The sequence below is a fragment of the Mus caroli genome, unplaced genomic scaffold (genome assembly GCF_978045245.1).
Source record: "Mus caroli unplaced genomic scaffold, Mus_caroli_1 scaffold_13, whole genome shotgun sequence".
NCBI lineage: Eukaryota > Metazoa > Chordata > Mammalia > Rodentia > Muridae > Mus > Mus caroli.
The window spans coordinates 62,370,268-62,396,669 of NW_028227268.1; the positions used below are offsets into that span (position 1 = coordinate 62,370,268).

The following is a 26,402-nucleotide window of genomic DNA, read 5'->3' on the forward strand; positions in this document are numbered from 1 at the left end:
GAAAAGCCGAAGGTGGCATCTACAGGGAAGCCCATCCTCACTGCCGCACACACACGTGCACACACACGCACAAACACACCTCTGACTGACTTCAGTCATGACGCCCAGCAGTCTCTAGTCACGGGAGCCCACAATACACATAGGCCAGGAGCAAGTACCAAAACTGCTTTAGAAATGACTGGCCAGCTCAGTCCAGGCGTTAGAAAAATACTCTGCTTGAGGAGAAAGGAAGTACAGTATGGAGTGCAAAAGGATGCTCGCACCCCTCCGGCTGAGCTTGAGGCTGGGATGTGTTCAGGGCCCAGCATCAGTCAGACGGGCCCGTGTTAAGGGGCGAGGCAAGACCGACAGATGGTGACGACTAGGGGGGAGCAAACCCAGGTCATTCCTGCCTGCAGGGTAGGCAGCCCCTTTCAGTGACGGCCCGAGATGGGCTTGCTGGGGAGCTAGGGGGCCTGGTTAGTTATCTATGCCCAGTGTAGGCTGCAGAGGCACTAGCTACTAAGGTCCAGAGAGCTCCAGTCTCCAGCTAGGCTGGGTCCATGTGCTGGCTCAATAGGCAGGACCTATCAGCCTCAGTGACTCTCCTGTGAAATGGGCTCTGTGGACTGGATAAGCATCAACTCCTACACCCACAGGGTCAGAGGTGGCCTCTAAATGCACAGGATTTCAGTGCTGCCAGGCCAGGCCCTTTCATGACTGTGGATCCTCTATGCCTGACAGCCAGAGGAAGGCAGCGAGGCTTCGAGGAATGACACCATTAGAGAAGCCTGTAGGGTTCCAGCTGGAGTGAGGGATGGCAGCTGCTGTGTGGTAAGGCCAGGCTGCCCCACAGCACCTCATTTAATCAGAAGGGTGTAGGCCCGACAGGCATCATCTGCCTCCAGGTTCCGTAGGTTCTTCTCAGAGTCCTCAGGAGAGCTGGGGAGGGGCAGTAATCAGAAGGGCTGGGGTAAGAAGACCCCTAGTAGCCCTGGGATGGAGGCTTGGGAGCGAGCAGCTGGCCTCACCCCAGAAAATCCTTCACATATTCCACGGTGACATCCCCTGTCGTGTCCAGCATGGTATCCCCACTAGCAGCTGAATCAATGGACACAGGCGAGAGAGTGGCCTCGGGTGGTTCCATGGTATCTGTGGAAGAAGTGCTGCTCAGTATCTACTGTGCACCTAGAGACCAGGCACTAACGACAGAGCACACAGGACACACAGGCGCCCTCCAGCCCTGGCTCAGTAGAACCTGAGCTTACGTCTTTACCCCTCTCCCCAGGTACCCTCAATGCCTGCCCCACCCCTGTGCCCTCTCACCAGCTCGCTTGCTGTGGGCAGAGTTAGGGCTTCCTTCGCAGCTCTCTGGGGCCAGAATGATGTCTCTGGTCCCATTAGCCTGGCTCAGCTTGGGTGACTCTTGAAGCCTGTGAAAAAGATGGGAGCGTGATGGGGACTATTACAGGTGCTGCATCTGACCCCCAAACCAGAAATGGGCATTAACAACAGGGGAGTGCAGGACCCAAGGCGGCTAAGGGACCCACTCCTCACAAACCTGGGCTGGGTGGCATTTTGGGGCCAGCTTATATCCAGAGAACAGAGTGGTTCCGTGATGTTGCGAGCACTCAGTGAGAAGCGCTCAAATTCCGATGGAGAAATCAAGTAAAAGCCTGTGGGCGGGAGAAAAGGGCCAAGGAACATTTAAGGAACACTGCCACCGCCAACCCTTGGTCGCCTGGGCTTTCTGTGTAACCCACCAATCATCCCCGACCTGCCCGCCTCACCCTGGCCGTGACGTGTGAAGACACAGGAAGCGATGCCACTGATGTCCTCCTTCCGGATACAGGAGTAGTGCACCTGAGGCCTCAGGCCAGGCACCGAGAAGACATGGACATCACCCAGGTTGGTGAGGCAGGCAAGGCAGGTCTCGGCATAGTCCTCAGACATCACACTGGCAAATGTAGCCAGGGCTACCTTCCGCACACGACAGCCTTCATGGGCTGTCAGCTTGAATTTAGTCTTAGCACTCACCTTGGGTAGTGTGAACACCTGTTGACAGACAGACAGACAGGCCTAGCTTAGTCCTAACCACAAAATTCCTCAGCTGCCTCCATCCAACTGTGCATATCAAAGGCCACTCACTTAACCAGCCATCCAGCAGATGGCCTACAGACCAGCCTAGGCTTCACCGTGTACCTCATCTCCACCCTTGGCCAGATCACTGGACTTATGCGTATGTCCTATGCCTAGTACTCTCACGGACCAAGATTCAAGCACTTTCCACCGGCTCTTGGAGAAGGCTGTGAGGTAGAAGGCCTTAGGGGGAACTAAGGCAGGGCTAGACTGCGCCCAGGTGCTTGACGGCCTTCCCCTGGCTGACGGCTCTTTGATGGAGTAGGAGGGATCTGGGTCCAAGCTGGGGGCCTGAATGGATCCTCATCACCCAAAGCAGCTCACCTTGAATTGTTCCTCAGACGCAATGAGCACAGCATGGCCGCCTTGCATGTCTGGCGCCTGGGCCAGGTCCCGGGAAGCCTCGTAGGGCTCAGGCAGCGGCCGGCCACGACCATCCAGCACAGCAATGGCCACCACAGGTGCTCGGTGCATTAGCTGCACCTCCTTGCCCAGCACAGCCTCCACTGCCTGCTCAGGCCGCTTCTCTCCACCTGCTGCGGCTGCTGGAACCTCCAGCGCATAGGCGAACACAGAGCCCGAGTTGGTGCCGGCCCACATGGTGGGCCCGTGGTGGGTCGCTGTGGAGAACACATAAAGTAGGAAGGCCTTCTGAGAGCCCATTCCCCACAGACCCTTCTCCCTCGCCCTCACTGTAACCCTCATTTCCTAACTGGCTGCAGGGACCAGCGTGCTGTCCCAGTCTACACTCGCTGTGTGGCCTCAACCCACTCACTGGTCGGAGACATCAGCCCAGATCCAGAGGCATGAGTCACCTTGAGGGCATCTTCAAGGGGGTATCAGGGCCACAACCTAGTACCTGATACCACCAACTCAACATGCTACACCCTCAACTCATTCCAGCAAACGCAGTGCCTCCTGCAAGGCTGGGCACGCTAGCACACTCCTTCAATGCCAACCCTCAGGAGGTAGAGACAGATCTCTGTGAGTTGGGGCCAACATGATTTACATAGCAAGTATCAGGCAGAAGGCCCATGTGGTGAGTCCCTGTCTAAAAAACAATAAACAAAAACAAAAGTAAAAGAGTGAAGTGTGCTGACACACTGGGGTGGTAGTAGCTCAAGTATATGAGGGACTACACACTATTTTCTGTTTATACTTAGTATTATACAACATAAAAACCAAAGAACCACCAACATGAAGCAGAGAGGACTTGCTCCCACAGAGTCCCTGAATGATGGCAGCACCAGCTCTGCCTGATCTGTCCCCGACCTCTGCCTCCTGCCTACCACAGGACCTCAGCCATCCTGGCCCTCACCATCTGCCTCACCACGGCCCCCTTCAACTCTATAAACCCCCAAACATGTCTCCTATATGTGCTATACAGGCGGCTGGCTGCCATGGCGTCCCAAAGTGTAGCTTAGCATACAGAAGCTGCTTCTCACACCGCCTCCCCCCAGTACAGAGGTCATCTAGCTCTCCGACCCTCGTCCCTACCCTGGCCTCACCATCTCGAAGGAACGTGTCAGCGAAGTAGAGGCAGCGTACAACACCAGAGAGCGAGTCGTCAGCAGACCGAGGCTCAATGCGGCGCTGCACGGGTGTCATCTCCAGGTCGTGTGGGCAAGTCTGCTCGGCCAGCTGGGCATTGGCCTCCTGCAACTGGGAGGGCCAGAGGCGCTCAGACGTGCTCTTCCAAGAGCCCTTCTGCCCCGTGTCCAGCAGGCTCCCTTCACCCCACACGGCACCTGACCAGACCGGAGCACTCTGGGCCAGGGCACAGACATGGCTGCCAGCCCCAACTCACCTTGCTACTGGCAGCAGGAGTCCGTTTTTTGCCTGAGACACGGCTCTTGCGGATTCGCCGGAATGACTGTCGCAGTGACTTCTTGAGGGACTTCACTCGTGACAGTGGCCCCTCCATGGCCAAAGAGTCATTGGGGTGAAGGGTGCACCTGGGGATGACAGGGCCAACTGTGCTATGGAGCTACACTGCACTCCTGCTCTCCTGCAGCCAAGTATCTGAGCCCAGGTCTGGGGCCAGAGCAACTGGAGCTAGGCCGTGTGGCCACAGCAGCTCCAAGAGCTGACCCGTTCTCTCGCGGGAGGAGAGCGTTTACAAGGGCTTTCCCAACCAGCCTGCTTCTGCACAACCTCTGAAAGGAAACCGAGTCCCAGACCACCTTCTCAGGGCTCTGGCTGCCCACCCACCTGGCCACCTCATGCCACATACCTAGCCAGCACAGGGCTCTTGCGCTGGTAGTCAAAAAGGCCAAAGCCATGACTGGTACCAAAGGCCACGAGGCTCCACTCAGCATGGAGTGTGACAGCAGTGACAGCAGCGGGTGGGAGGCACTGTATCAACATGCGGGGCTGGAATCCGGCAGGCCATGGCAGCAGCCCCGTGTGTGGGTTCAGCCGCTCGTGACCCTTCCACGTGAAGCCCTCGCGATCCTGAAGTAGATCCACGTTGGCCACACTGACGGCATGCTCTGCTGGGACCTCACTGAGCTCCAGCACCAGCACCTGGACACACAACAGGAGAGAGGCATTCTAGACCTATCCAGACAGTGCCAGAGTGGCCCCAGAACTCACATACGCAGCAAATGCCTTCACTGAGCTGTGGTACCCTCACAATATGCTGGCCTCTGCCCTCCTGGAGCCTGTAACTCCTTCCTGAGTCTGCCTTCCACTGAGCAATGACTAGACACTAGGCCCCGTGTGCAGTCAGTGCACAGGTACTCTGTGACAGACCCGCTAGGCACTGCAGTTGCAGAACACATCTGCACAGCCATATTCCTGCTCCCAGCCTCAAGCCTCTGTGCTTCTTCTACCCTTACTCAAGTCATGGCACCCCACACTGTGATGGCACCCCACACTTTGCATCTGTCCTCACCCCTGCCAACCTTCCCTGGTGCTCCCTTCCCACTCTGACCTACCGCCCACATTGGTTGCCCTCTACTTCACCACACCCTGCAGGGCCACCTCCTGCAGAAAGCCTCCCCAATAGCCACATCTGGGGACACCAACCACACCTGGCCTGCAGTGCCAGCTACCACCATCTGGGCTGTGTACTTGCAAAGCGCAACCTTCTGGATTCCTAGCCGGGGGTCATCACTGTAGGGATCAAAGCAGCCCACCTGAAGGGATAAGACGGAATGGTGATGCAGTGCAGAGCTATGACCAGCTCAAAGGTCAGCCCTGAGGGGCAGGGGGAGGGAGGAGAGGCACCTTGCGGAAGGGCGGCCAGTCATCCTCCACAGCCTGGGCCAGGCTGTCAGCATGTTCACAGTCCGTCTGGAAGAGGCCAGCTGTGCTCAGTTTGTAGAGTGGCCTTAGCGCCACACCAGAGGCGTCCCAGAACCGCACAGTGCCATCCTCATGGCTGTAGAGAAGGTGAGTGTCAGAGCCTGCCCCAGGAGATCCACAACCTCTCAATTATTCTTCCAGTGGCCACTACAGGTACCTATTGCACACAGCACATGCCACAAACCCCAGGCCAGGCAAGAAGTCTAAGGGTGCCTTGCAGGTAAAGCACTGGAAAGGCTGGGTGTCAAACGAGGAGAAAGTGGGGAGAGGAAGGAGACAAAAGTAGGGTGAAGCACTGGGACAAGCTGCAGAGCCCCACTGGGCTCCCAAGTCAGTGAGAAAGGAACTAGAGAATGAGGTGGTTCAGGCTCCCCAGCATCCCTGAGGCTAGAGCCAGCTCCCAACAGGAAAGGGCAAGCTGCCTTGAGAGGCCTGAGGGTCCCAGACAGGCAGGAGGGAGGGCAGGGCAGTTAGCAAGGACTGAGTCACCAGTGCCCCGACCTAGCCTGGCGGTTCCAGCACCTGACTGGTAGAGTCAGCAGAGGCCAACCCAGATTTTCCAGTCCATGGCAGGCAAGCCAGGTGGGTGGAGCCTGGGCTGGGCTGGGCTGGAACTCAGTCCCAGGCCAAGAGGAAGTGGAGAGGAGGGCTTTGAGCCAGATTCAAGGGAGGCTTCCTAACAGGAACAACCCAGATGGGATTCACTAGGACCAAGACTGAGTCACCGAGCACTTCAGCACCCAAAGAATCTGGGACGTTCAGAAAACAAATAAGGCCTCATAGGTGCTGGGCCCTGTCTGCCACCACACCTACCCGGTGAGCAGCAGCCCACGCTGCGAGGGTTCCTGGGCCAAGTTCCGGCCCCCGGTAATGGGCCAACTCTAAGAAAGACAACAAAGACAGGAGCTCAAAGTTAGGCTGAAGGTCTCCCTCTCATCCTGGCCACATGCCTCCCGCATACCCATCTCCTGTCTGGGCTAGACTACACCCTCCACCAGAACAGCTCCCACCTCACCACCCCTCCCGGGACACAAGACACCCACACTTACCAAGGCACTAGAGGCAGGCTGTGGGCTCTGCTGCTCACCAGCACTTACAATGCGGGCCCACAGCTTGCTGGGGACATTGGCAACATGGGCAGAGCAGGTGATAGCTGACGAATGCAGTGGGGCCAGGTAAGGGGCGGGCACAGCTGGCCAGCCTGGTGTCTGCAGGTCCAGCACTACCAGCTCCTCCTCCAGAAGCACGGCTAGGGCCTGGGGGTTATCACACTCTGTGGAGTTGGGCGAGTGAGCTCAGCTTACGGCCACACTGGGCTAGCTGGGGTGAGAGAGGTGGGGTACTCACCATCCTCTGGCTGTGTGCTGTGCACCGTGAAGAAGTCAATGACACGGGAGGTGAAGTCCAGGGTCACCAGTGTCTCTGCTCGCAGTACACTCACACAGTGGCGGTCACCATAGCTGGCTCGAGGCATGCCACCACTGAAGATGATAAAGTGGTCTCTGCAAGGGGAGGGAGGCCGTGTGAATCAGGAGCTCCGGGAGTACAGGGCACATGCCGGATAACCCAGTAAGGGCTGCACCCCTATATACCCGGAGCCTAATCCTCTAGTCCCCAGCCAGACAAGCCCCTCCCACACTGCCCCTCTACCTACCCTGACTCACAGCTCCGCCACAGAATCTTGTTGATGGCCTTGCAGGGGAAGGGGCCTGGGGGTGGGGAGAGTGTCAGACCTCCCATTCCTCACCCTTGTGCCTCTCCCCAAGGTACGGCCCATACCCAGCGATGCCCCCCGGAGGCTCCTTCTGTAGATTTGGCTATGCAGGACCCTCAAGGCCAGCTGGCCCTCTAGTCCCCACCCTCAGCTCAAGCCTCCCCAGTGCTCACCGTAGGGTGTGGTCACTACAGTGGGCTGCAGCGTTGGGGGGCTGCCAGTGTCTGTGGACCAGATGGCATAGCTGCCATCACTGTGTGAGCTGATAATGCTGCTGCCATCACGGCCCCAACACAGGCTCTCCAGCTGCTATGGATGAGGATAGGATGGCATGAGCCAGCAGGTGTGGACAAGGGCCTGGAAGAGGAGCATTCGGGCCTCATTTGCTTACCTGGTTACCTAGGAAAACGTTGTCCACAGACTGTGTGGCCTGGCTCCAGATGACCAGTAAGCCCCGACTGTAGCCTATGAGGATCTTGCTGGGGTCTTGCAGATGTCCCTGGAGTGACTCCACAGGGCCCAAGGCCTTTCCACACCGGTAGTCATCTGGCACACTGCAGAGAGTGCCCCAGAGAGTCAGGAGAACGTCCCAGAAATGGGAAGGTCCTCCTGCCTGCTGCTCACCTGCGCAGAACAACATCTGGGCTGAGAGTCTGCCCCTCCAGCAGTGCCAGGGTGGCTACATCCAGGAAGAATATGCTACCACTCTCGGTTCCCAGGGCTGCTGTATTGCCAGCTACGAGCAGGACCACAGTGACACGTGTTAGACTGGCAGGGAAACTGCAGGAAAGAGGGAGAGAGAGTAAGGTGAGCCCATCTACCTCCTGAGGAAGGTGGAACTGGTTGGACCCTTTCTATGGGCTTTCTTATGCCTCTCTGCATTCACAGGGCCTGTTCACAGCACAGGCTGACACCCTGGGAAGGCTATGTGCAGTGTAATTAGCCTACTCAATTATCCCCCAGCATGCCAGCAAAGAAAGGGATAAAAATAAGTTCTCCAGGTCCCAAAAGACTCACAGCTCACTTACTACCCTGCTTCTCTCAGGCAGAATCAGAGCACTGCCCCAGCCAGGGTCCCCAATACCAGTTTTCCAGATACCTCAGACATCAGGGGCCCAAACAGTGACCAGGCCAGGAACTAACTAACCTGTGGGCAAAGACTATCCCATTGCAGCTATTTCCAGCACACCTGAGGGCAAGGCTCTCGACCTGGGGAGCCTGGCCTGCTATGCATAACCAGGCATCCAGCTAGCACCTCACCAAGCCTACCCTGGAGAACCCTCCCGACTATCAACCATGGCCCGGCCGATCCCAACTCAAGAAACCAGAAGGAAGGTCAAACATGGGGGCACACACCAGTAACCCTATACTTGGAAGACTGAGGCTGGAGGATCACTAAAAATTCAAGGCTAGCCTGAGACTTTGCTGATAGTACCTTGGCATAGAACTGTCCCAAATCCCTAGAGGGTACTGTGCCAGCCTAAAGGTCTAAGAAGTTGGGTATATAACATTCTATTCACTGGGACCCCCAAAACTAAAGGCTCCCACAGTGGGAAGCACAGCCTCTGCCCAGTGGCCTCAGCCTCAGCTGGCCACGCCTCTAACCCTATCTTCAAAGGATGCCACTTCAAGAAGGGTTCTCCCCAGGCAGGGCTCCTGAAGCAGAGCCCAACTGTGTCTGCGCTGCTTCAGCAGAGCAGGCTCATAGGCCCTCTCTAATTCCTCTGCTCAGTGCCTAGTCCCAGCCTGATCCTCCAGTACCTGGCATTGTCAAAACTGGGTCTGCTGGGTGGGTGGAAGCTGAGGCCTTCCTCCAGGTGGGCACAGCCATTATGATGGATGATCTCCCAGAGATGCAAGCTGCTGTCATCTAGCAGGGTCAGGAGGCGGCCCTGATGGGACGGAGCAGAGACCAAAATGGGGATAGCCTGAAGGGGAGGAGAGCATGGGGGTGGGGACCACCTGATGCTGGCAAAGGAGGGGAGCTATTCACCTGACCAGGGAGGAAATGCATCTGGGTGACGGTAGCCGCGTCCCGATGTAGGCCTGTAAATTCCACTCCGGGTGCACCATAGCTAAGGTAACTTGTCAAGAACAAACGTGCAGACAAGCTAGGACAGTCAGACAGGCTCTGCCCACCCAGGAGTCCGGCAGTCTCCTGATGACCCCCACTTCCTAAAGCAACTCTGCTTCTGTATCTGAGGTGCCCACACAGCGCCCCCAGTAGGGTACTGATATAGGTTTTCAAGCCCTCATCTGTACAGCAGGCCAATGACTCAAACCGGAAGGCTGGCGCCGATGGAATAAGACTAATCACCGGCTCAGCACCGTGGCTCCGGCATGGCACACACAAGGCCGCGGAGGCACCTGCACCGACCAAGCGCCTTGCAGTAGACGGTAACGGGCCTAGGCAGAACAGAGCAGTGCCAGATCAAACAACTCTTGACCATGGCCAAGAACCCCAAGCTCCCTTCAGAGCAGGTAGCCAACAGCTTCCACTGCCCAGCTTCCAGATGAGCACACAGACTAGAAGACGGCAGACCTGCTTGAACAAGTGCCCCGAGACCCAGAAACTCCAGGACTGATGGAGGCCAGCAAAGCTGAAAGGGCCCAAGAGAGCTAAGAGATGGGTCAGTGATGTTGTCCCAGTGACAAGAAAGGAGCAGTTGCCTGGATATTGAGCTGGGACTCACTGAAGAGGCTGGCAAGGATGACAAAGAGAGGACAGGGGCAGCTGGCAGGAAGCACGGTCTCCTGGGAGATGAGACTGCCCTGCAGGGGGAAGGGAGGCTCTAGAGATCGAGTGTGGCACTTTCCAGCCTCAGTTTCCCAACATCAGGAGTTCATGGCTACAGGAATTGAAAGGAAAAAGGGAAGAGAAGGGGGATCTAGGCTTTGGCTTCCTCATGTATACTAAGCACGAGGACAAATCCCACAAGGACAGCTCTAAGCACTTGGCGGTGTAGACCATGGGCAACTCTGATATGGACACCTCTGATGTGGCTACCTCCAACCTGGTACAAGGTCACAGTAAGTGGAGTAACAAGGGTAGTAAGTGGAGTAACAAGCATCCACGGGGCTTCGAATGGCAAGCAGTGCTCATCTTGGTAACTGTCCCACCACACACCCAGTGGCCCACAACAGAGGGAAGGACATCCCCTCCACACTCACTGACAAGGGACATCACCTCATAAACCACGGGCCACATTCCCGCCCCAACCTAGTGCTCCAGCTCTTGGTGAGCAGGTGGAGGGGCACCTTTACCAAGCTGCTTCTAGCCAGACTCTGCACCTCAAGTTTTCCTGAAGGCAGGTTAGGGTGCTATTGCCAGAGTAAGAAGACATTCAGCAGCCTGTTGCCCCACCCCCACCCTGGACTACAGGAAAATGCCAGCATTGTACAGCTCACTCAGCCCATTGTATGGCATCGGGGTCCAGATGGGGGCAGTGTTGCGCTCACCATGCTGAGCCTGGCACTGCCCTCCCGCCCTGGGTTGAACACATGGGGTCTTCGTATTTGTATTTGTGTGTGTGTGTACATACATTTGCTCTTCCTCTTATCAGGGCCCACAGGCCACCCCTAACTGCCCCAGTCACAGCTGCCAAGATGATGGCAGGATTACCTAAGAATTGGTAGGCTGAAAGGCAGCAAGGGACAGTTATTGTTACTGCAAACTGACCTCCCCTCCAATCACCCATCTCCCAATCAAAAGACCCTCTCATTTCTGAAAGGAGTCATCACAGGCACAGCGACCTCTTCAGAAGCCTCAACAAGCACAGCTGTCTCCATGAAGCACCTGCCATGCTAAGACCCCAGCATGAAGTGAGCAGCACCTCAGAAGCAAAGGATACATCTTGACGGCCCCAGACCTGGTGCCGATGGCCATGATGCGGAGCTCAGGGTCGAAGGCCAAGGCACTGGGCTGATTGGGGAAGCCATGCTCCACAGTCTATGAGGGAAGAAAGAGTTCCATGGGCAACATGCCCTGGGGCTTCTGCTTCTAATTGGCCCAGAAGGTGCTGTCCACTTCCCCACACGGGAGAGCCGGAAAACAGGAATCCCAGCATCATCAGAGGTGGGGATAGCACCTGGGACCTGAGTATTGTCCATGTCGATGCTGGTGCTACCCTACCTGCTTCTCCGCTCTTTGTGAGGCCAGGCCCTTCCCTATAAACTAAGTTCCAATACATACTCCTTCCTTTGGTGTGACTGTGCCTCTTCCCACTGGCCCACCCATGCACAAGTGTGGTTGGGACATGAATACCTTCATGAGATGTCAAATATGGACTGGTAGCACATGGCTATAATCATAGCATTTGGAACGCTAAGACAGGAGGATCCCAAGATAGAGGACAGCATGGACCACATGATGTGATGATGTCTCAGAAATAAATACATAAATAAAAGAGGCCATCTACATGGAGCTAGCCATCGGGGAGGGATAGGTAGGGTGGCAGAGTCTACCCAAGCAGTCTTGGGCTGATCACAGTACTCCATCCAGCCTGCTTACACTTAGCAGTGACAGCAAGCCATCCAAGAGATCAGGGCCACCAACCAACCAACCACGGCAGTTGGCTCGGGAATTCCCTTTCCCACAGAACTGCCATGCCCTGTCTAGACCTGACTTCCTCTAGTTAGCCCCAGGCTTAGAGTTCAGTGTCCAAGAGACACCAGAAGACGACAGCACGGTAAGTCCCCACAGTCCTTAGTGGGCACCACCAGACTCGTTTTATGGAAGAGGCTAGATCCCTATCTAGTGACTATCTTTTGCACCCCAACTCCAATCAATTCCTGAGCTCTATTGTCTTACTTCTAAGACTCCCAAAAGTAACCCTTCCCACACCCTGCTCCAGGCCCACCTAATGCCTGCCTGGACCAGTGCTCAGTCACCGGTGGAAACCAGCCAGCCAGCCCTACCTCCTCTACTCCAGGAGAAGCCTTCTGATCCACAGCCAAAGCCTAGGCCTCACCATGTGGTCCCTCTCTGGGCATCCCGGCTCACCTGTCTCCCACCCCAAAGCACTTGGCTTTTTGGCTAGGCAGCTCTTACTAAAGCTTTGGCATCCTCTGCATTCCTTCTGTCCCCTCCCCCACCACACTGTGCATGCTACCTGGCACTCCCAAATGACCAGCTCTGAAAGGCCTCCCTAACTGGTCCCACCTACGTCAGCATCCCAGTCCATATTCCCACACCCTCATCACACCATATTTTAGCCACAGCTCTAGCCAACCCTGTGAACTACTATATATTCTGCCCTCCTGTTTTGGCTTTTTTGTCCGCATCCTTTCCCAGGGAATAAACCACCCCCTTCAATTCAATGAAGAATTGTCCACCATGCCCTGGCACCAAGGAGGTAGGGATCCAAATTAAACTAGTAGGAGATGCACATCCTACAGGCAATTTGTAATTTGTGGTCTGAGCTGGATTTAAACCCAATACCCACTGTTCACCCTGGGTATTGGGCCCAAACTCAAGAATCTGGGGCTTATTATTCCCTAGAGATCTCCTAACACCCCCTCTGGCAATCAAACCCCTTCCCCAAGATGACCTATCTCCTATCATTGCTGCCCACTCAAATCGGGCCTCACCCTCCTCAACTCCTACCCACTGTAGCGTCAGGGGAAGCCATGCTTCAGAGACTCATCACAACTGTGGAGGTCCCCACTACACACCCCATTCACTGGCTAAGACCCACTCTCTTCTTGTTTCATGGGGCGCACCCTCACGGTGAGCCAAAAAGAGGCTCCCATCTGAGGAGCCTCTCCTGGCAGCTCTTTAGTCATGGTGTCTGTAAAGCCTGGCACCCCCTGATCATTGCTGAGATCTCAACAAGAAAAAACTGAACCATGGCAGGGCCTCCCCCTGAAACGTGCCTCCTAAGAGAAGTCCAGGGTCCCTAAGTTCTGCTCAGGACAGTAGCAGCTGCTTCAAAACTCCTACTCCACTGCTATCACACAGCAAGGCAAGAAAAGATAAGCGGCCCTCTCCCTACTGAACCTCAATTTTTTTTTCACGTGTGTAATGGAGATGAGAAATCGAATCCTCAACAGCAAGATGCACACAGGCTCTAGGATAAAAGTAACATCTAACCAGAGCCCCACCAGTACAGATAAGAGTTAGGCTTGCGGGCTCTATACTGGTCAGTGCAGACGAGGTGGGAGCTTGAGGCCTTTCCCGGGTCTCTTCTGTATCTCGTCTCTCCAACTTTAGTAAGGTCAGGACGGCTGGCCGGGTTGCAAGGAGATCCAGAATCCACAAGGGGGAAACTGGCCTCACTTCATGGCGGGGGAAACTGAGGCACTAAGGTTTGAAATGCAGTTGAGCATACAGACCAGCACATCCCTTGAACTAGGGACCCCAAGGTTGGGCAGAGCCTGGGGAGTAAAGTGGAGGCGCAGGGATTTCCCAGCCCCACCCCCCACTTTTCTCTCTCTCTCGCCCGCCTAAGAGTTAAAGAAAAACAAAACCTGGCCCTGAATGTCCCTCGGCCGAGCCGGGCTACACACCAAAAATGAAAGAAAAGAGGCCAAGAGTGAAAGGCAGATAGGTCGGAGGACCCCACTGAGCCCAAGGGACACCCGGGAGAGATATCAGGGGGTTCAGAGACCGGGAGCCCGAAAGCGCACGGCACGGCGCGGGGCACAGCCCGACACCCCAACCAGGCACACCCGAGCAGCGCGGCGCTCGTAGGGCAGAGGCGGCCCGATGTGGCCCGCCTGAGCCGCCGAGCCCCCGCCGCCGCACCTTGTGGAAGGCAAAGAGCTCCTGCTTGAGCTTCTCGCGCTGCGGGTCGGCGCCCTGCCGCCGGAACCGAAACTTCATCATCTTGCGCCCGCCTCCGCCACCGCCGCGGGATGCGCCCGGCCCCGCCGGTCCTGAGGCGCGGGGCGGGGCCTGCACGGAGGCGCGGGACGCCACGGACGCCCGCCCGACCCACGACGTGAGCGTGCCCGCCGTGCCGTGCCGTGCCGCCCCTTGCTCGCCAGACAATGGGCGAGGACGGGGCCCCCGGGCTCGCCGGGCTCGCCGGGGGGCCCCAGTCACGCATGCGCAATGGTGCGGGGGCCTGCTGGGACTTGTAGTCCGAAGGTGGGTCCCAACCGTGGGAAGCTGGGCTGTGGTTTGCTAAAGGTTGTTTTCCACTCACGACTGAGCTAGCAACATTCTAATAATGCCAGGGACAATTCTCTACCCCCTCCCGGTCCCACTTCCCCCATCTTTGCCGTTGTTATCTAGTTTGTGTGGCCAGTTTTCACGGATCACTATTTGCCTATTCCTCTGGTGTGTATTCCACACCATGCTTTTTGTCTCAACTATTAACGAAGAACCCCTCTCTAGGAGCCCGCGATGGTTGTGCACAACTTTAATTCTGGCAATCAGGTGGCAAGCAGAGGCAGGCAGATCTCTCTGAGTTCCAGGCCCCCAAAAGCTACATAGTAAAACTATGTCTCAAAAAAAAAAAAAAAAAAAAAAAAAGATTTCTCAATTCATTGAGAGTTATTATTCATGACCCAACACAAAGAACTTCGGTTTGCACCGGCTCAGAAGATCCTTGAGAGGGACGCGAGGCAAAGAAAAGGGGCGGAGGGCTGCAGGAGGTGGCAGGCACGTAGGGCTGAACAAGAGCTGGCTGGATACAGCTTCTCCCCTTGTTTCCCCCATCCCTACAGGGAACTCCGAGAACAAAGCAGCGCCCCGCCCCCGCTTTCTTCCTGTCCCACCCACCTCCCGAGACTTTTCTCTTCTGGACAATGGCCTCTAGGCTGAACCTTTTCCTGCTAGCTGAGGGGCTCAGTGTTGGGAGAGATCCCAGGAGTTTAAGTGGGCCAAGCCCCCGTCCTCCCATCTTTGTCAAGAGAGGAGGCGTTGACCCCTACCCCTCAGGCAGCTGCTCTGCAGCAACAGGGACCTAGCTACCTCCAAAATGCCCACGACCAGCGTTGCTCAACCCGCCCTGGGAGCTGGAGCTCAGAACTCACAGCTCTTTCCGGAGCTGTAGCTAAAGTGGTTGGCTAGACAGCAAAGGGCCCCTCCTGATCTCAACGCGCTTAATGATTTTAAGAGCTCACTGAGAGAGGCACAGATACCACACAGTTTTAAAGTGATATCACCCCAGATGCACAGAGGAAGAAACAGTGGCAGCCAACACAGACCAAGATCAGACTCCACACAAGTCATAATCAGAAACAACTCAGAGGCCTAGGCTACAGTCCTTGTGCTACCCCATGTTAGATTTCCACCTTGCAAGTGCTCAGGACATGCTCTACCTCAGCACCAGCTTTCTCTACCCTCATCTCTGCAGTAAAAGTTTATTAGGTTACCCAAGTAACCAACCCCCAGAAATTTCACACTGCAGTCACAAAAACAAAACAACAACAACAACAACAACAACAACAACAACAACAACAAACCCAAACACCAGACAACAAAACAGCAACAAATAACTTCTGTTGTTTGATAGCCAATAAGAATGACTTTTGCCAGGCAGTGATGGCACACGCCTTTAATCCCAGCACTTGGAAGGCAGAAGCAGGCGGATTTCTGAGTTCAAGGTCAGCCTGGTCTCCAGAGTGAGTTCCTGGACAGCTAGGGCTACACAGAGAAACCCTGTCTCAAAAAACCAAAAAAAAAAAAAAAAAAAAAGGAATGGCTTTTAAGGGGCTAGAGAGATGGATGAGCGGTTAAGAGCACTGACTGCTCTTCCAGAGGCCTTGAGTTCAGATCCCAGCAACCACATGGTGGCTCATGAGATCAGATGCCCTCTTTTGGTGTGCTTGAAGACAGCTACAGTGTACTTATATATAATAAATAAATAGATCTTTGCCGGGAAGTGGTGGCACACACCTTTAAAAAAAAAAAACAAAAAGAAAAGGAATGACTTTTAAGGCTGGAGAGATGGCTCAGCAGTTAGGAACACAGGAATACAGGCTGTTCTTTGAGGTCCTGAGATCAATTGCAAGCAACCATACGGCTGCTCAGAACCATCTATGTCTATAATGTGATCTGATGCCCTCTTCTGGCATGCAAGTGAAAATGCAGAGGGAGCACTCTGCATTTATAGATCTCTCTCTGCATAAATAGATTTTTTTTTTTTTTTTCAGAGACAGGGTTTCTCTGAATAGCCCTGACTGTCCTGGAACTCACTTTGTAGCCTAGGCTGGCCTTGAACTCAGAAATCCGCCTGCCTCTGCCTCCCAAGTGCTGGGATTAAAAGCATGTGCCACCACTGCCTGGCTGCATTTTTTTTCTCAGTGAAATTTCCTTTCAGAGAACTTTTGTGTTCAGTTGACATAAAATTAGCCAGCACAATCCCAATTTTTAAAAATAGATTTTGAGTTTTGGTGTTTTATTGTTTGTTTCTCTGGTGGCAGGATTTCTCTGTGTAGCCCTGGCTGCTCTGGCTGGAACTCATTCTGTAGACCAGACTGGCCTATTTTACCTAAATGCTGGCCAATTTTAACTTTAGTAGGTTTTTGTTTTTGTTTTTTTAATGTTATTGGGTATGCAGTGGTGGCACACGCCTTTAATCACAGCTCTTGGGAGGCTGAGGCAGGCAGATTTCTGAGTTCAAGACCAGCCTGGTCTACAAAGTGAATTCCAGGACAGCAAGGGCTACACAGAGAAACCCTGTCTCAGAAAAAAAAAAAAATGTCTTGGGCTGAAGAGATGGCTCAGAGGTTAAGAAAACTGCTTTTCCAGAGGTCCTGCGTTCAAGTACCAGCAACCACAAGGTGGCTCACAACCATTTGTAATGAAATCAGGTGCCCTCTTCTGGCCCAAAGGATACAGAACAGGTAGAACGCTGTATCCGTAATAAATAACCAAATCTTTTTTTTTTTTAAAAATGTCCCCCCCACCCTCACTCTTTCTTTCTGATGTATTGGTGTGTTGTTGTACACCTGCATGCTAGAAGAGCGCATCAGAAGCCCTTATAGATGGTCATGGGCCAACATGTTGTTTGTAGTGGCTAATCCTGGTTGTCAACTTGACTGTATCTGGAATGAACTACAATCCAGAAATGGAAGGCTCCCCAGTGATTCAAATCTGGAGGCTGGGAGACAGAAGTTTCTGACCCGGATCTTGGTATGGAGACCTTGAGGCATAGTGGCTATGAATACTAGAAGATTAAGGGAGGGAGATCTCTGAGTCCAAGGTCATCTGGGATTAAAGGTGTGGTGGCACACACCTGTAATCTGGGCTACACCTTCTGCTGGAGCCCATATAAGGACATTGGAAGAAGGAAGACTCACACTCTCTCTCCCCAAGCCTGCTGCCTTATTGCACTGAGCAACTGCTAGATTCTTGGACTTCCATTCACAGCTGCAGCTAGACATTGTTGGGATTTGGACTGCTGACTGTAAGTTACCCACAAATTCTTTTACTATATAGAGGCTAACCCATAAGTTCTGTGACTCTAGAGAACCCTGACTAATACCTGGTTGCTGGGAATTGAACTCAGTACCTCTCTGGAAGAGCAGCCAGTGCTATTGACCATTAAGCCAGCTAGACAGCCCCTCTTTAGTGGATTTTTAAATTGGAGAAGCCTAAGTTTATTGCTTTCATATTCTGACTAGAAACACAAACAACCAGCTGCCCAGGCTCTGACTTCCTGGTCTTCCCCATCCCAATGGGCTGTCCCTTGATTTGTGAGCTAATAAGATCTTTCTTTAAATTCAATACATTTCTATAAAAGGTAAGAAAGAGATGTGGTATGTGCCTTCTATCCCGTGTACTTAGGAAGTGGAGGCAGGAGGGTTTCTTGAATCAGGAATTTGAGGCTGGGATGGAGAGATGGCTCAAAGCTTAAGAGAACAGTGGTCCTGGGTTTAATTCCCAGCAACCATTGGTGGCTCACAAGCATCTGAAACAGGATCTGATGCCCTCTTGTATGAAGAAGGCAACCGTGTATTTACATAATCCATAAAATAAATAAATCTTTTTTTAAAAAAAGGAATTTGAGGGCATAGTAAACAAAAATGTACCAGAGATGGGGCGAGGGTGAGGGAAAGAGGAGGATGGGTAGGGGAGGGAAGGAGAGAGAGGGGGAGAGGAAAAAGGGGAGGGATCTATATGGCAGTGGAACACCTTGGACCCTGATCAGTCTTGGGATGCAGAGGCAGGTGGAATTCTGTACGGTCCAGGCCCACTTGTTTTTCTTTTTGAGTTGGGTTCTTGCCATGTAGCCCTGACAGCCTTAGAACTCACACCACTTCTCTTGCCTCTACCTTCTCCCTAAGGGGTGGGATTATAGACTAGAGCAACAATGCCTGGTTATATTTCATTATATTTTTGGAGATAGGGTTCTATCATATACCTTTGGATGGCCACAAACTAAGAGAAGTCTTTCAGCTTCTGCCTCTTGAGTGCTGGTATTAAAAGAAGGTATGAACCCCAACACTAGGCATGAAGCATTCTTTTTGTTGTTGTTGATGATGTTGTTTTTGTTGTTGTTTTTCAAGACAGTTTCTCTGTATGGCCTTGACTATCCTGGAAATCACTCCTTAGACCAGGCTGGCTCAGAAATCTGCCTGACTCTGCCTCCCAAGTACTGGTATTAAAGGTGTGTAAAGGTGTGTGCCTGGCAGCATGCAGCATTCTAACCAATGAGCTATCTCTCCAGCCCTCTTTAGTAACAACTAAATCAGACAAACAATAAAATAACATACAAATGAGGTGTGGTAGCCTTGGAGTGCCTGTAAACTGAGGCAAGAGGATTACTGCAAATTCAAGGTCAGGCTGTGAGTTCCAGGCCAGTTAGACTATACAATGGAAATCCAACACACACAAAAAAGGAGAAGGGGTAGGTACATAGCTGGATTGGTAGAATGCTTTCCTGCTATAAATAAAGACCTGAATACAACCTAAATAAATGGTGTATGGTACTATGTAGCAGAATTTTTTTCCTCAATTAATTTAAATATTAGTACAACCAGAAGCCTGTGATTGGACAGGGAAAGGGGAGGTGGAGCTAAGAGTTTCAGAGACAGGACAATGGAGGAAGAGGAAGATGACCCAGATCCTGAGTGGCTTTAAATAGCCACAGGTGTCTATGAATATCACAAAAGAATAAAACCATTGGGGTGACTTATCTAATCTAGGTGGGCAGCTTGTGTCAGTATCAATTGTCTCTGAAGTGATTGTGTAGGCATCTTGTGAATTGAGAATGTATTGATATATAAATCTGATTGATTAATTATCAGTTTCTAGAGTTTTGATTTACTGTGTTAAGGGGATTTGTGACAACTAGGCACAAGGAGTAGACTGCTGAATAGGTAGAAGTGGCTCTGAAGAAGGTGAACCAGAGTTTGGAAGACCCCTTCATGGGGCTAACCTAGAGGCAGAGAGACCTTGGGCTGGGTATACTGTAGGATGCTGCAATTCTTAAATGTTTCCCGCAACAGTGTTAAAGGTTTTTTATTAGAAATTTTCTTAGCCGGGCGTGGTGGCGCACGCCTTTAATCCCAGCACTCAGGAGGCAGAGGCAGGCGGATTTCTGAGTTCGAGGCCAGCCTGGTCTACAAAGTGAGTGCCAGGACAGCCAGGGCTACACAGAGAAACCCTGTCTCGAAAAACCAAAAAAAAAAAAAAAAAAAAAGAAATTTTCTTTAAGTGTCAAATGTTATCCCCTTTCCTGGTTTCCACTTTGAAATGCCCTTATCACTTTTACTGTCCCCCTGCTTAGCAACCCACCCACTCCCACTTCCCTGTCCTGGGTCCTGACATTGGGGCATCCAGCATTCTCAAGACCAAGGGCCTCTCCTCCCATTGATGTTTAACAAGGCCATCCTCTACTACATATGCAGTTGGAGCCATGGGTCCGTCTATGTGTACTCTTTGGTTGGTGGTTTATTCCCTTGGAGCTCTGGGGGTACTGGTTGGTTCATATTGTTGTTCCTTCTATGGGGCTACAAGCTCCTTCAGTACTCCTTCCCCATATGAAATGTTTTCTCAAATATTATTTATTTAATGTATATGAGTACACTGTAGCTATCTTCAGACACACAAGTAGAGGACATTAAATCCCATTACAGATGGTTGTGAGCCACCATGTGGTTGCTGTGAATTGAACTCAGAAACTGTGGAAGAGCAGTCAGTGCTCTTACCCGCTGAGCCATCTTGTCAACTGAGTTCTTCTTTTAAAACATTTTATTTTCTCTTCAACAAGACAGCCAAGCGGCAGACAAACAACATGCAGATCTTCGTGAAGACCCTGACGGACAAGACCATCACTCTTGAGGTCAAGCCCAGTGACACCATCGAGAATGTCAAGGACAAGATCCAAGACAGTGAAGGCATCCCACTTGACCAACAGAGGCTGGTGTTCGATGGCAAACAGCTGGAGGATGGCTGCACCCTGTCCGACTGCTACATCCAGAACCAGTCCACCTTGTATCTGGAGCTGCGTCTGTGTGATGGCATCGTTGAGCCCTCCCTTCATCAGCTTGCCCAAAAGTACAAATGGGAGAAGATGATCTGCTGCAAGTACTACAAACCCCTGCACCGTCATCAAGTCCAGTGCAGCAAGAAGTGTGACCATACCTACAACCTGCGCCCCAGGAAGGGCAAATAAAACGGGTCATGGGGCTAGACAGATGGCTCAGTGGTTAAGAGCACTAACTGCTCTCCCAAAGGTCCTGAGTTCAAATCCCAGCAACCACGTGGTGGCTCACAACCATCTATAAAGAAATCTGTCGCCACCTTCTGGTATGTCTGAAGGCAGCTACAGTGTACTTACATATAATAAATAAATCTTAAAAAAAAAAAAAAAACCTGGGGTCATACCTGGCCTGTGATGCTGAGACCAAAAAATAGTCCCCTTCCATCAACTGGAAAGGAAAAAAGCATTTTATTATTACTAGTGTATGCATACGAGTGCACATGTGTATGCATCCATGTATGATGTGAGAGTGAGGAACATGCAGAGACCTTTGTGGAGTCAGCTTTCTCCTATCTTTTACTTGGATTCTGGGGACCAAACTCAGATCATCAGTCTTGGCAGCAAGTGTCCTTTCCTTTTCAGCTATCTCTGTTTCCCTGGGCCCAGGATAACTACATGTGACTGTGAGCAAGACAACTACTGGGAGGGTGGCTTTGAGGCTGCAAGGACTGGGGATATATGATCCATTCCTGTCTGTGATTCCAGGTTCTAACACACTGCCTCTGCCATCTCCTTCCATTTCCTCACTGTAGAATGGAGGCAATAAATGCCCCAGATTTGTTAACACTTAGTCTGCCCAGGCAACTCTTCCTTTAAGGCTACACTCATTTTGTATATGTGAATTGTTCACTTTGTGTGTGTGTGTGTGTGTTCTGTGTGTTGTTGCTGTTTTGAGATAGGGTTTTTCTGTGTAGCCCTGGCTGTCCTGGAACTTGTTTAGTAGACCAGGCTGGCCTTGAACTCAGATCTCCCTGCTTCTGCCTCCTGAGTGCTAGGATTAAAAGCATTTTCTGCCATTGTCAGCTGAAAGCCATGGTTATTTTACAGAGGAAGAAACTGAAGCCAGAGAGGACACCGCTTGCGCACGGTACTTGTAGAATCAGGATTTGACTCTAACTGTGGTGTTAAAAATTGTGGTAAGGGCCTGGAGAAATGGCTCATCAGTTAAGACTGACTGCTCTTCCTAAGGTCCTGAGTTCAAATCCCAGCAACCACATGCTGGCTCACAACCACCTGTAATGGGATCTGATGCCCTCTTCTGGTGTGTCTGAAGACAGCTATAATGTACTTACATATAACAATAAATAAATCTTAAAAAAAAAATTGTAAGAATTGAATGCAGGCTGGAGAGAGCAGAGACTGCGCTTCCAGAGGTCCTGAGTTCAATTCCCAGCAACCACATGGTGGCTCACCACTATCTAGCACATCGGTAGATAGAGCACTCATTCTATACATATTAAATAAAATTATATATAAAAATGAGCTTTATTTTATTTTTATATTGTATTTATTGACCTATTTATTCATGATAGGAAATCACTGGGTAGTCCTGACAGGTCTGGAATTTAGTACATAGGTCAGACTCACAGAGCAGCTTCTGGACTGATGGGATTAAAGATGTGTGCTATCACACCTGTCACTACACCTGGCCTATGGTTTTGTTTCTGAAACAGGTGCTGGTATCCTGCTATATAACCTACGTTGCTCTTAAAATCCTAGACTCCAGGGGCTGGCGAGATGGCTCAGTGGGTAAGAGCACCTGACTGCTCTTCCGAAGGTCCGGAATTCAAATCCCAGCAACCACATGGTGGCTCACAACCATCCATAACGAGATCTGACTCCGTCTTCTGGAGTGTCTGAAGACAGCTACAGGGTACTTACATATAATAAATAAATGAATCTTAAAAAAATAAATAAATAAAAGGAATCCTAGACTTCCTTCCTCAGCCTCCTTACTTGTGGCTGTAACAGGTATTTAAGGGATGAAAAGGAGGAAGAAGAAATAAAAGGGAAAGAAAACATGATTGGTCCCTGGTGTAGGCACCAGATGAATGAGAAAAACATGGAAATTCCCGGTGCATAAGCATGATGGACAAGAAGGTTTATTTAGTTCTGTGGTCAAGCTGACTGGGCTGGACCACATGGGGGGAGGGGAGGGAAGGGGCGAGCACTTGGAGCAGCCAATGGCCACGAAGGTAGAAAGAGTGAGTAACTAAGACTTCGGAGGGAGGAAGGGTAATACAGCAGGCAGGGCTGCTTTGATAGTTAGACACTCAGCCTTTTGTCCTGGGCTTCAAACCTAACCTTTACCTACAGGCCAGCTCAAACTTTTTTTTCTTTTCCTTTTCCATTTATTTATTTAATTAGTTAGTTAGTTGGTTTTTTGGAGGGAAAGTTTTTGTGTAGCTCTGAATAGCCCAGAACAATGTTTGTAGAGCAGGCTGGCTTCAAACTCAAATATCCTCCAGCCTCTGCCTCCTGAGTACTAGGACCCCACCATGTGGTCCTGCTCAGTCCGATCATTCCACACCTGACTCTCCCTGAGTAAAAAAGTGTTTTAAAAACTTGGCTAGCTAGCCAGGCAGTAATGCCTTTAATCCCAGCACTTGGGAGGCAGAGTCAGGCAGATTTCTGAGTTAGAGCTCAGTCAGGTGTGGAGAGTGAGTTCCAGGAGAGCCAGGACTGCACAGAGAACCCTGTCTCAAACACAAACAAACCAACAAAAACTTGGTTAGTCTACCAAGAACCAATATATAAAATAACCCCCCACTTTGTAAAGCTTTTATGTAAAAAAATTCACTATTTCTAAGATTTATGTCTATTATGAGTTATGTGTGTGTACAGGAGTGCATGTGCACACATCTGACACATATATGTAGGTGCCCATTCACACCAGAAGACAGCAAGGGATCCTTAGGAGGTAGAGTTGCAGGTAGTTGTCAGCTGCCTGAAGTGGTCTCTGCGAACTGAACTCAAGTTCCCAGGAAGAGATAGGCCAGTGCTCTGACCCACTGCACCATCTCTCCATGCCTTGTATGAACTAGGGTTTTACCAGGGGGAGGAGTTGAAAAGATGGTAATTCCCAGGACTGGAGAGATGAGACTGGATTCCCTCTACACACATAGTGGGTCACAACCACCTGTAACACCATTTTCAGGGAATCTGAAGCCCTCTTTCAGCCTCCATGGTCACAATGTAGTAAGAAGACAAACAGGCAGACAAAATACCTACCCACAAAAAAATAAGGGGGAAAAAAAAAACAAGCAAGAGGGAAAACCCTTCATTTACACAAAGGAAGAGCTGCATTTGGACAGCCAGGTGTCCCTGACAGGGCTCACCCTGACAGCTCCTTCATCTCCTTTCCACAGCTTTCCAAAGAAGTCAACCAGGATTAGACTCTCAGGAAATGCCACATTGCCCCTTGCAGTGGAGATGAAAGCCAGTGGCCACCACAGTGTACCCATTTCACAGAAAGAGCTTGACTTTCTGGGCTGCTTCACTCCTGTGTTTCTTTGTGCAACACCAAGGCCAGTCTTTTAACACAGGCTTCTCCAGACAGCCTGCCCAACTGCCCTCTTGATCTGCCTTCAGCAACCTCCCTGCTGCAAGACTGTAAGCATGCACCACCACCAAGCCACACACTGTACACAGCATGAGGGATCAAATTCAGAACTCAGGGCCTGCTAGGTGAGCTCTCTACCATCTGAGCTACATCCCCATCTTAGTCAGGGTCACTATTGCTGTGATGAAACACTGAGCAAAAGGGCCTTGGGGAGGAGAGGGTTCATCTTCCTCACAGTCCCATATAACAAACAGTTCATCAACAAGAGCAGTGAGGGCAGGAGCTCAAGCAGGGCAGGAACTTGGAGGCAGGAGCTGATGCAGGGAACCTGGAGGGATGCTGTTTACTGGCTCCCTCCTCATGGCTGGCTCTGCCTGGTTTTTTGTTTGTTTGGTTTGGTTTTTTTTTTTTTTTTTTTTTTTTTTGGTTTTAAAAGACAGGGTTTATCTATAAGCCCTGGCTGTCATGGAACTCACTCTGTAGACCAGGCTAGCCTCGAAATCAGAGATCTGCCTGCCTCTGCCTCCTGAGTGCTGGGATTAAAGGCAAGACCCACCATGCCCAGCTCTGTTTTCTTATAGAACCCAGGACTATCGGCCCAAGGATGGCACAACCCATAATAGACTGGGCCCTCCCCGATTAATCACTAATAAGAAAATTAATATGAAAATACACTCGGATTAAGGAACTCCACATAAAACCAGAGACACTGAAACTTATAGAGGAGAAAGTAGGGAAAAGCCTCGAAGATATGGGTACAGGGGAAAAATCCCTGAATAGAACAGCAAAGGCTTGTGCTGTAAGATCGAGAATCGATAAATGGGACCTCATAAGTTGCAAAGCTTCTGCAAGGCAAAAGACTGTCAATAAGACAAAAAGACCACCAACAGATTGGGAAAGGATCTTTACCTATCCTAAATCAGATAGGGGACTAATATTCAATATATATAAAGAACTCAAGAAGGTGGACTCCAGAAAATCAAATAACCCCGTTAAAAAATGGGGCTCAGAACTGAACAAAGAATTCTCACCTGAGGAATACCGAATGGCAGAGAAGCACCTGAAAAAATGTTCAACATCCTTAATCATCAGGGAAATGCAACTCAAAACAACCCTGAGATTCCACCTCACACCAGTCAGAATGGCTAAGATCAAAAATTCAGGTGACAGCAGATGCTGGCGAGAATGTGGAGAAAGAGGAACACTCCTTCATTGTTGGTGGAATTGCAAGCTTGTACAACCACTCTGGAAATCAGTTTGGCGGTTCCTCAGAAAATTGGACATAATACTACCAGAGGATCCAGCAATACCTCTACTGGGCATACATCCAGAAGATGTTCCAACCGGTAAGAAGGACACATGCTCCACTATGTTCATAGCAGCCTTATTTATAATAGCCAGAAGCTGGAAAGAACCCAGATGCCCCTCAACAGAGGAATGGATACAGAAAATGTGGTACATTTACACAATAGAGTACTACTCGGCTATTAAAAGAAATGAATTTATGAAATTCCTAGGCAAATGGATGGATCTGGAGGGCATCATCCTGAGTGAGGTAACATATTCACAAAGGAACTCACACAATATGTACTCACTGATAAGTGGATATTAGCCCAAAAACTTAGGATACCCAAGATATAAGATACAATTTGTTAAACGCATGAAACTCAAGAAGAACGAAGACCAAAGTGTGGACAATGTGCCCCTTCTTGGAATTGGGAACAAAACACCCATGGAAAGAGTTACACAGATAAAGTTTGGAGCTGTGAAGAAAGGATGGACCATCTAAAGACTGCCATATCCAGGGATCCATCCCATAATCAGCTTCTAAACGCTCACACCATTGCATACACTAGCAAGATTTTGCTGAAAGGACCCAGATATAGCTGTCTCTTGTGAGACAATGCCGGGGCCTAGCAAACACAGAAGTGGATGCTCACAGTCAGCTAGTGGATGGATCACAGGGCCCCCAATGGAGGAGCTTGAGAAAGTACCCAAGGAGCTAAAGGGAACTGCAACCCCATAGGTGGAACATTATTATGAGCTAACCAGTACCCCAGAGCTCTTGACTCTAGCTGCATTTGTATCAAAAGATGGCCTAGTCGGCCATCACTGGAAAGAGAGGCCCATTGGACTTGCCAACTTTATATGCCCCAGTACAGGGGAATGCCAGGGCCAAGGGGTGGGGGTGGGTAGGTGGGGGACTCGGGGGGGGGGAGTGTATTGGGGACTTTTTGGATAGCATTGGAAATGTAATTGA

General features: G+C 51.2%; 1 protein-coding gene and 1 pseudogene across 3 annotated transcripts; one reads left to right on the plus strand and one right to left on the minus strand.

Moving 5' to 3' along the window:
- Position 1: 1 nt before the first annotated feature.
- Llgl1 (LLGL scribble cell polarity complex component 1) lies at positions 2-14,175 on the minus strand. Of its 3 annotated transcripts, none has more exons than XM_029483578.2 (22): positions 13,887-14,115; positions 10,993-11,090; positions 9,135-9,216; positions 8,903-9,033; positions 7,766-7,921; positions 7,533-7,695; positions 7,315-7,447; positions 7,082-7,136; positions 6,775-6,929; positions 6,477-6,700; positions 6,241-6,308; positions 5,350-5,503; positions 5,154-5,258; positions 4,352-4,644; positions 3,926-4,073; positions 3,627-3,780; positions 2,443-2,738; positions 1,770-2,034; positions 1,541-1,655; positions 1,306-1,412; positions 1,011-1,131; positions 2-921 (listed from the first exon to the last, which is right to left on the minus strand). In XM_029483578.2, exons 1-22 carry the CDS (start codon positions 13,965-13,967, stop codon positions 840-842), a joined length of 3,186 nt encoding a protein of 1,061 aa, XP_029339438.1. In that variant the 5' UTR covers positions 13,968-14,115; the 3' UTR covers positions 2-839. The 3 variants fall into 3 exon arrangements, with proteins under 3 accessions (XP_029339438.1, XP_021033594.1, XP_021033593.1); XM_021177935.3 differs by having other exon boundaries at positions 3,627-3,774; positions 7,315-7,450; XM_021177934.3 differs by having other exon boundaries at positions 3-921; positions 7,315-7,450; positions 13,887-14,175.
- Positions 14,176-20,331: 6,156 nt separating this feature from the next.
- Positions 20,332-20,712, plus strand: LOC110306253 (ubiquitin-ribosomal protein eL40 fusion protein pseudogene; annotated as a pseudogene).
- The last annotated feature ends 5,690 nt before the right edge of the window (positions 20,713-26,402 follow it).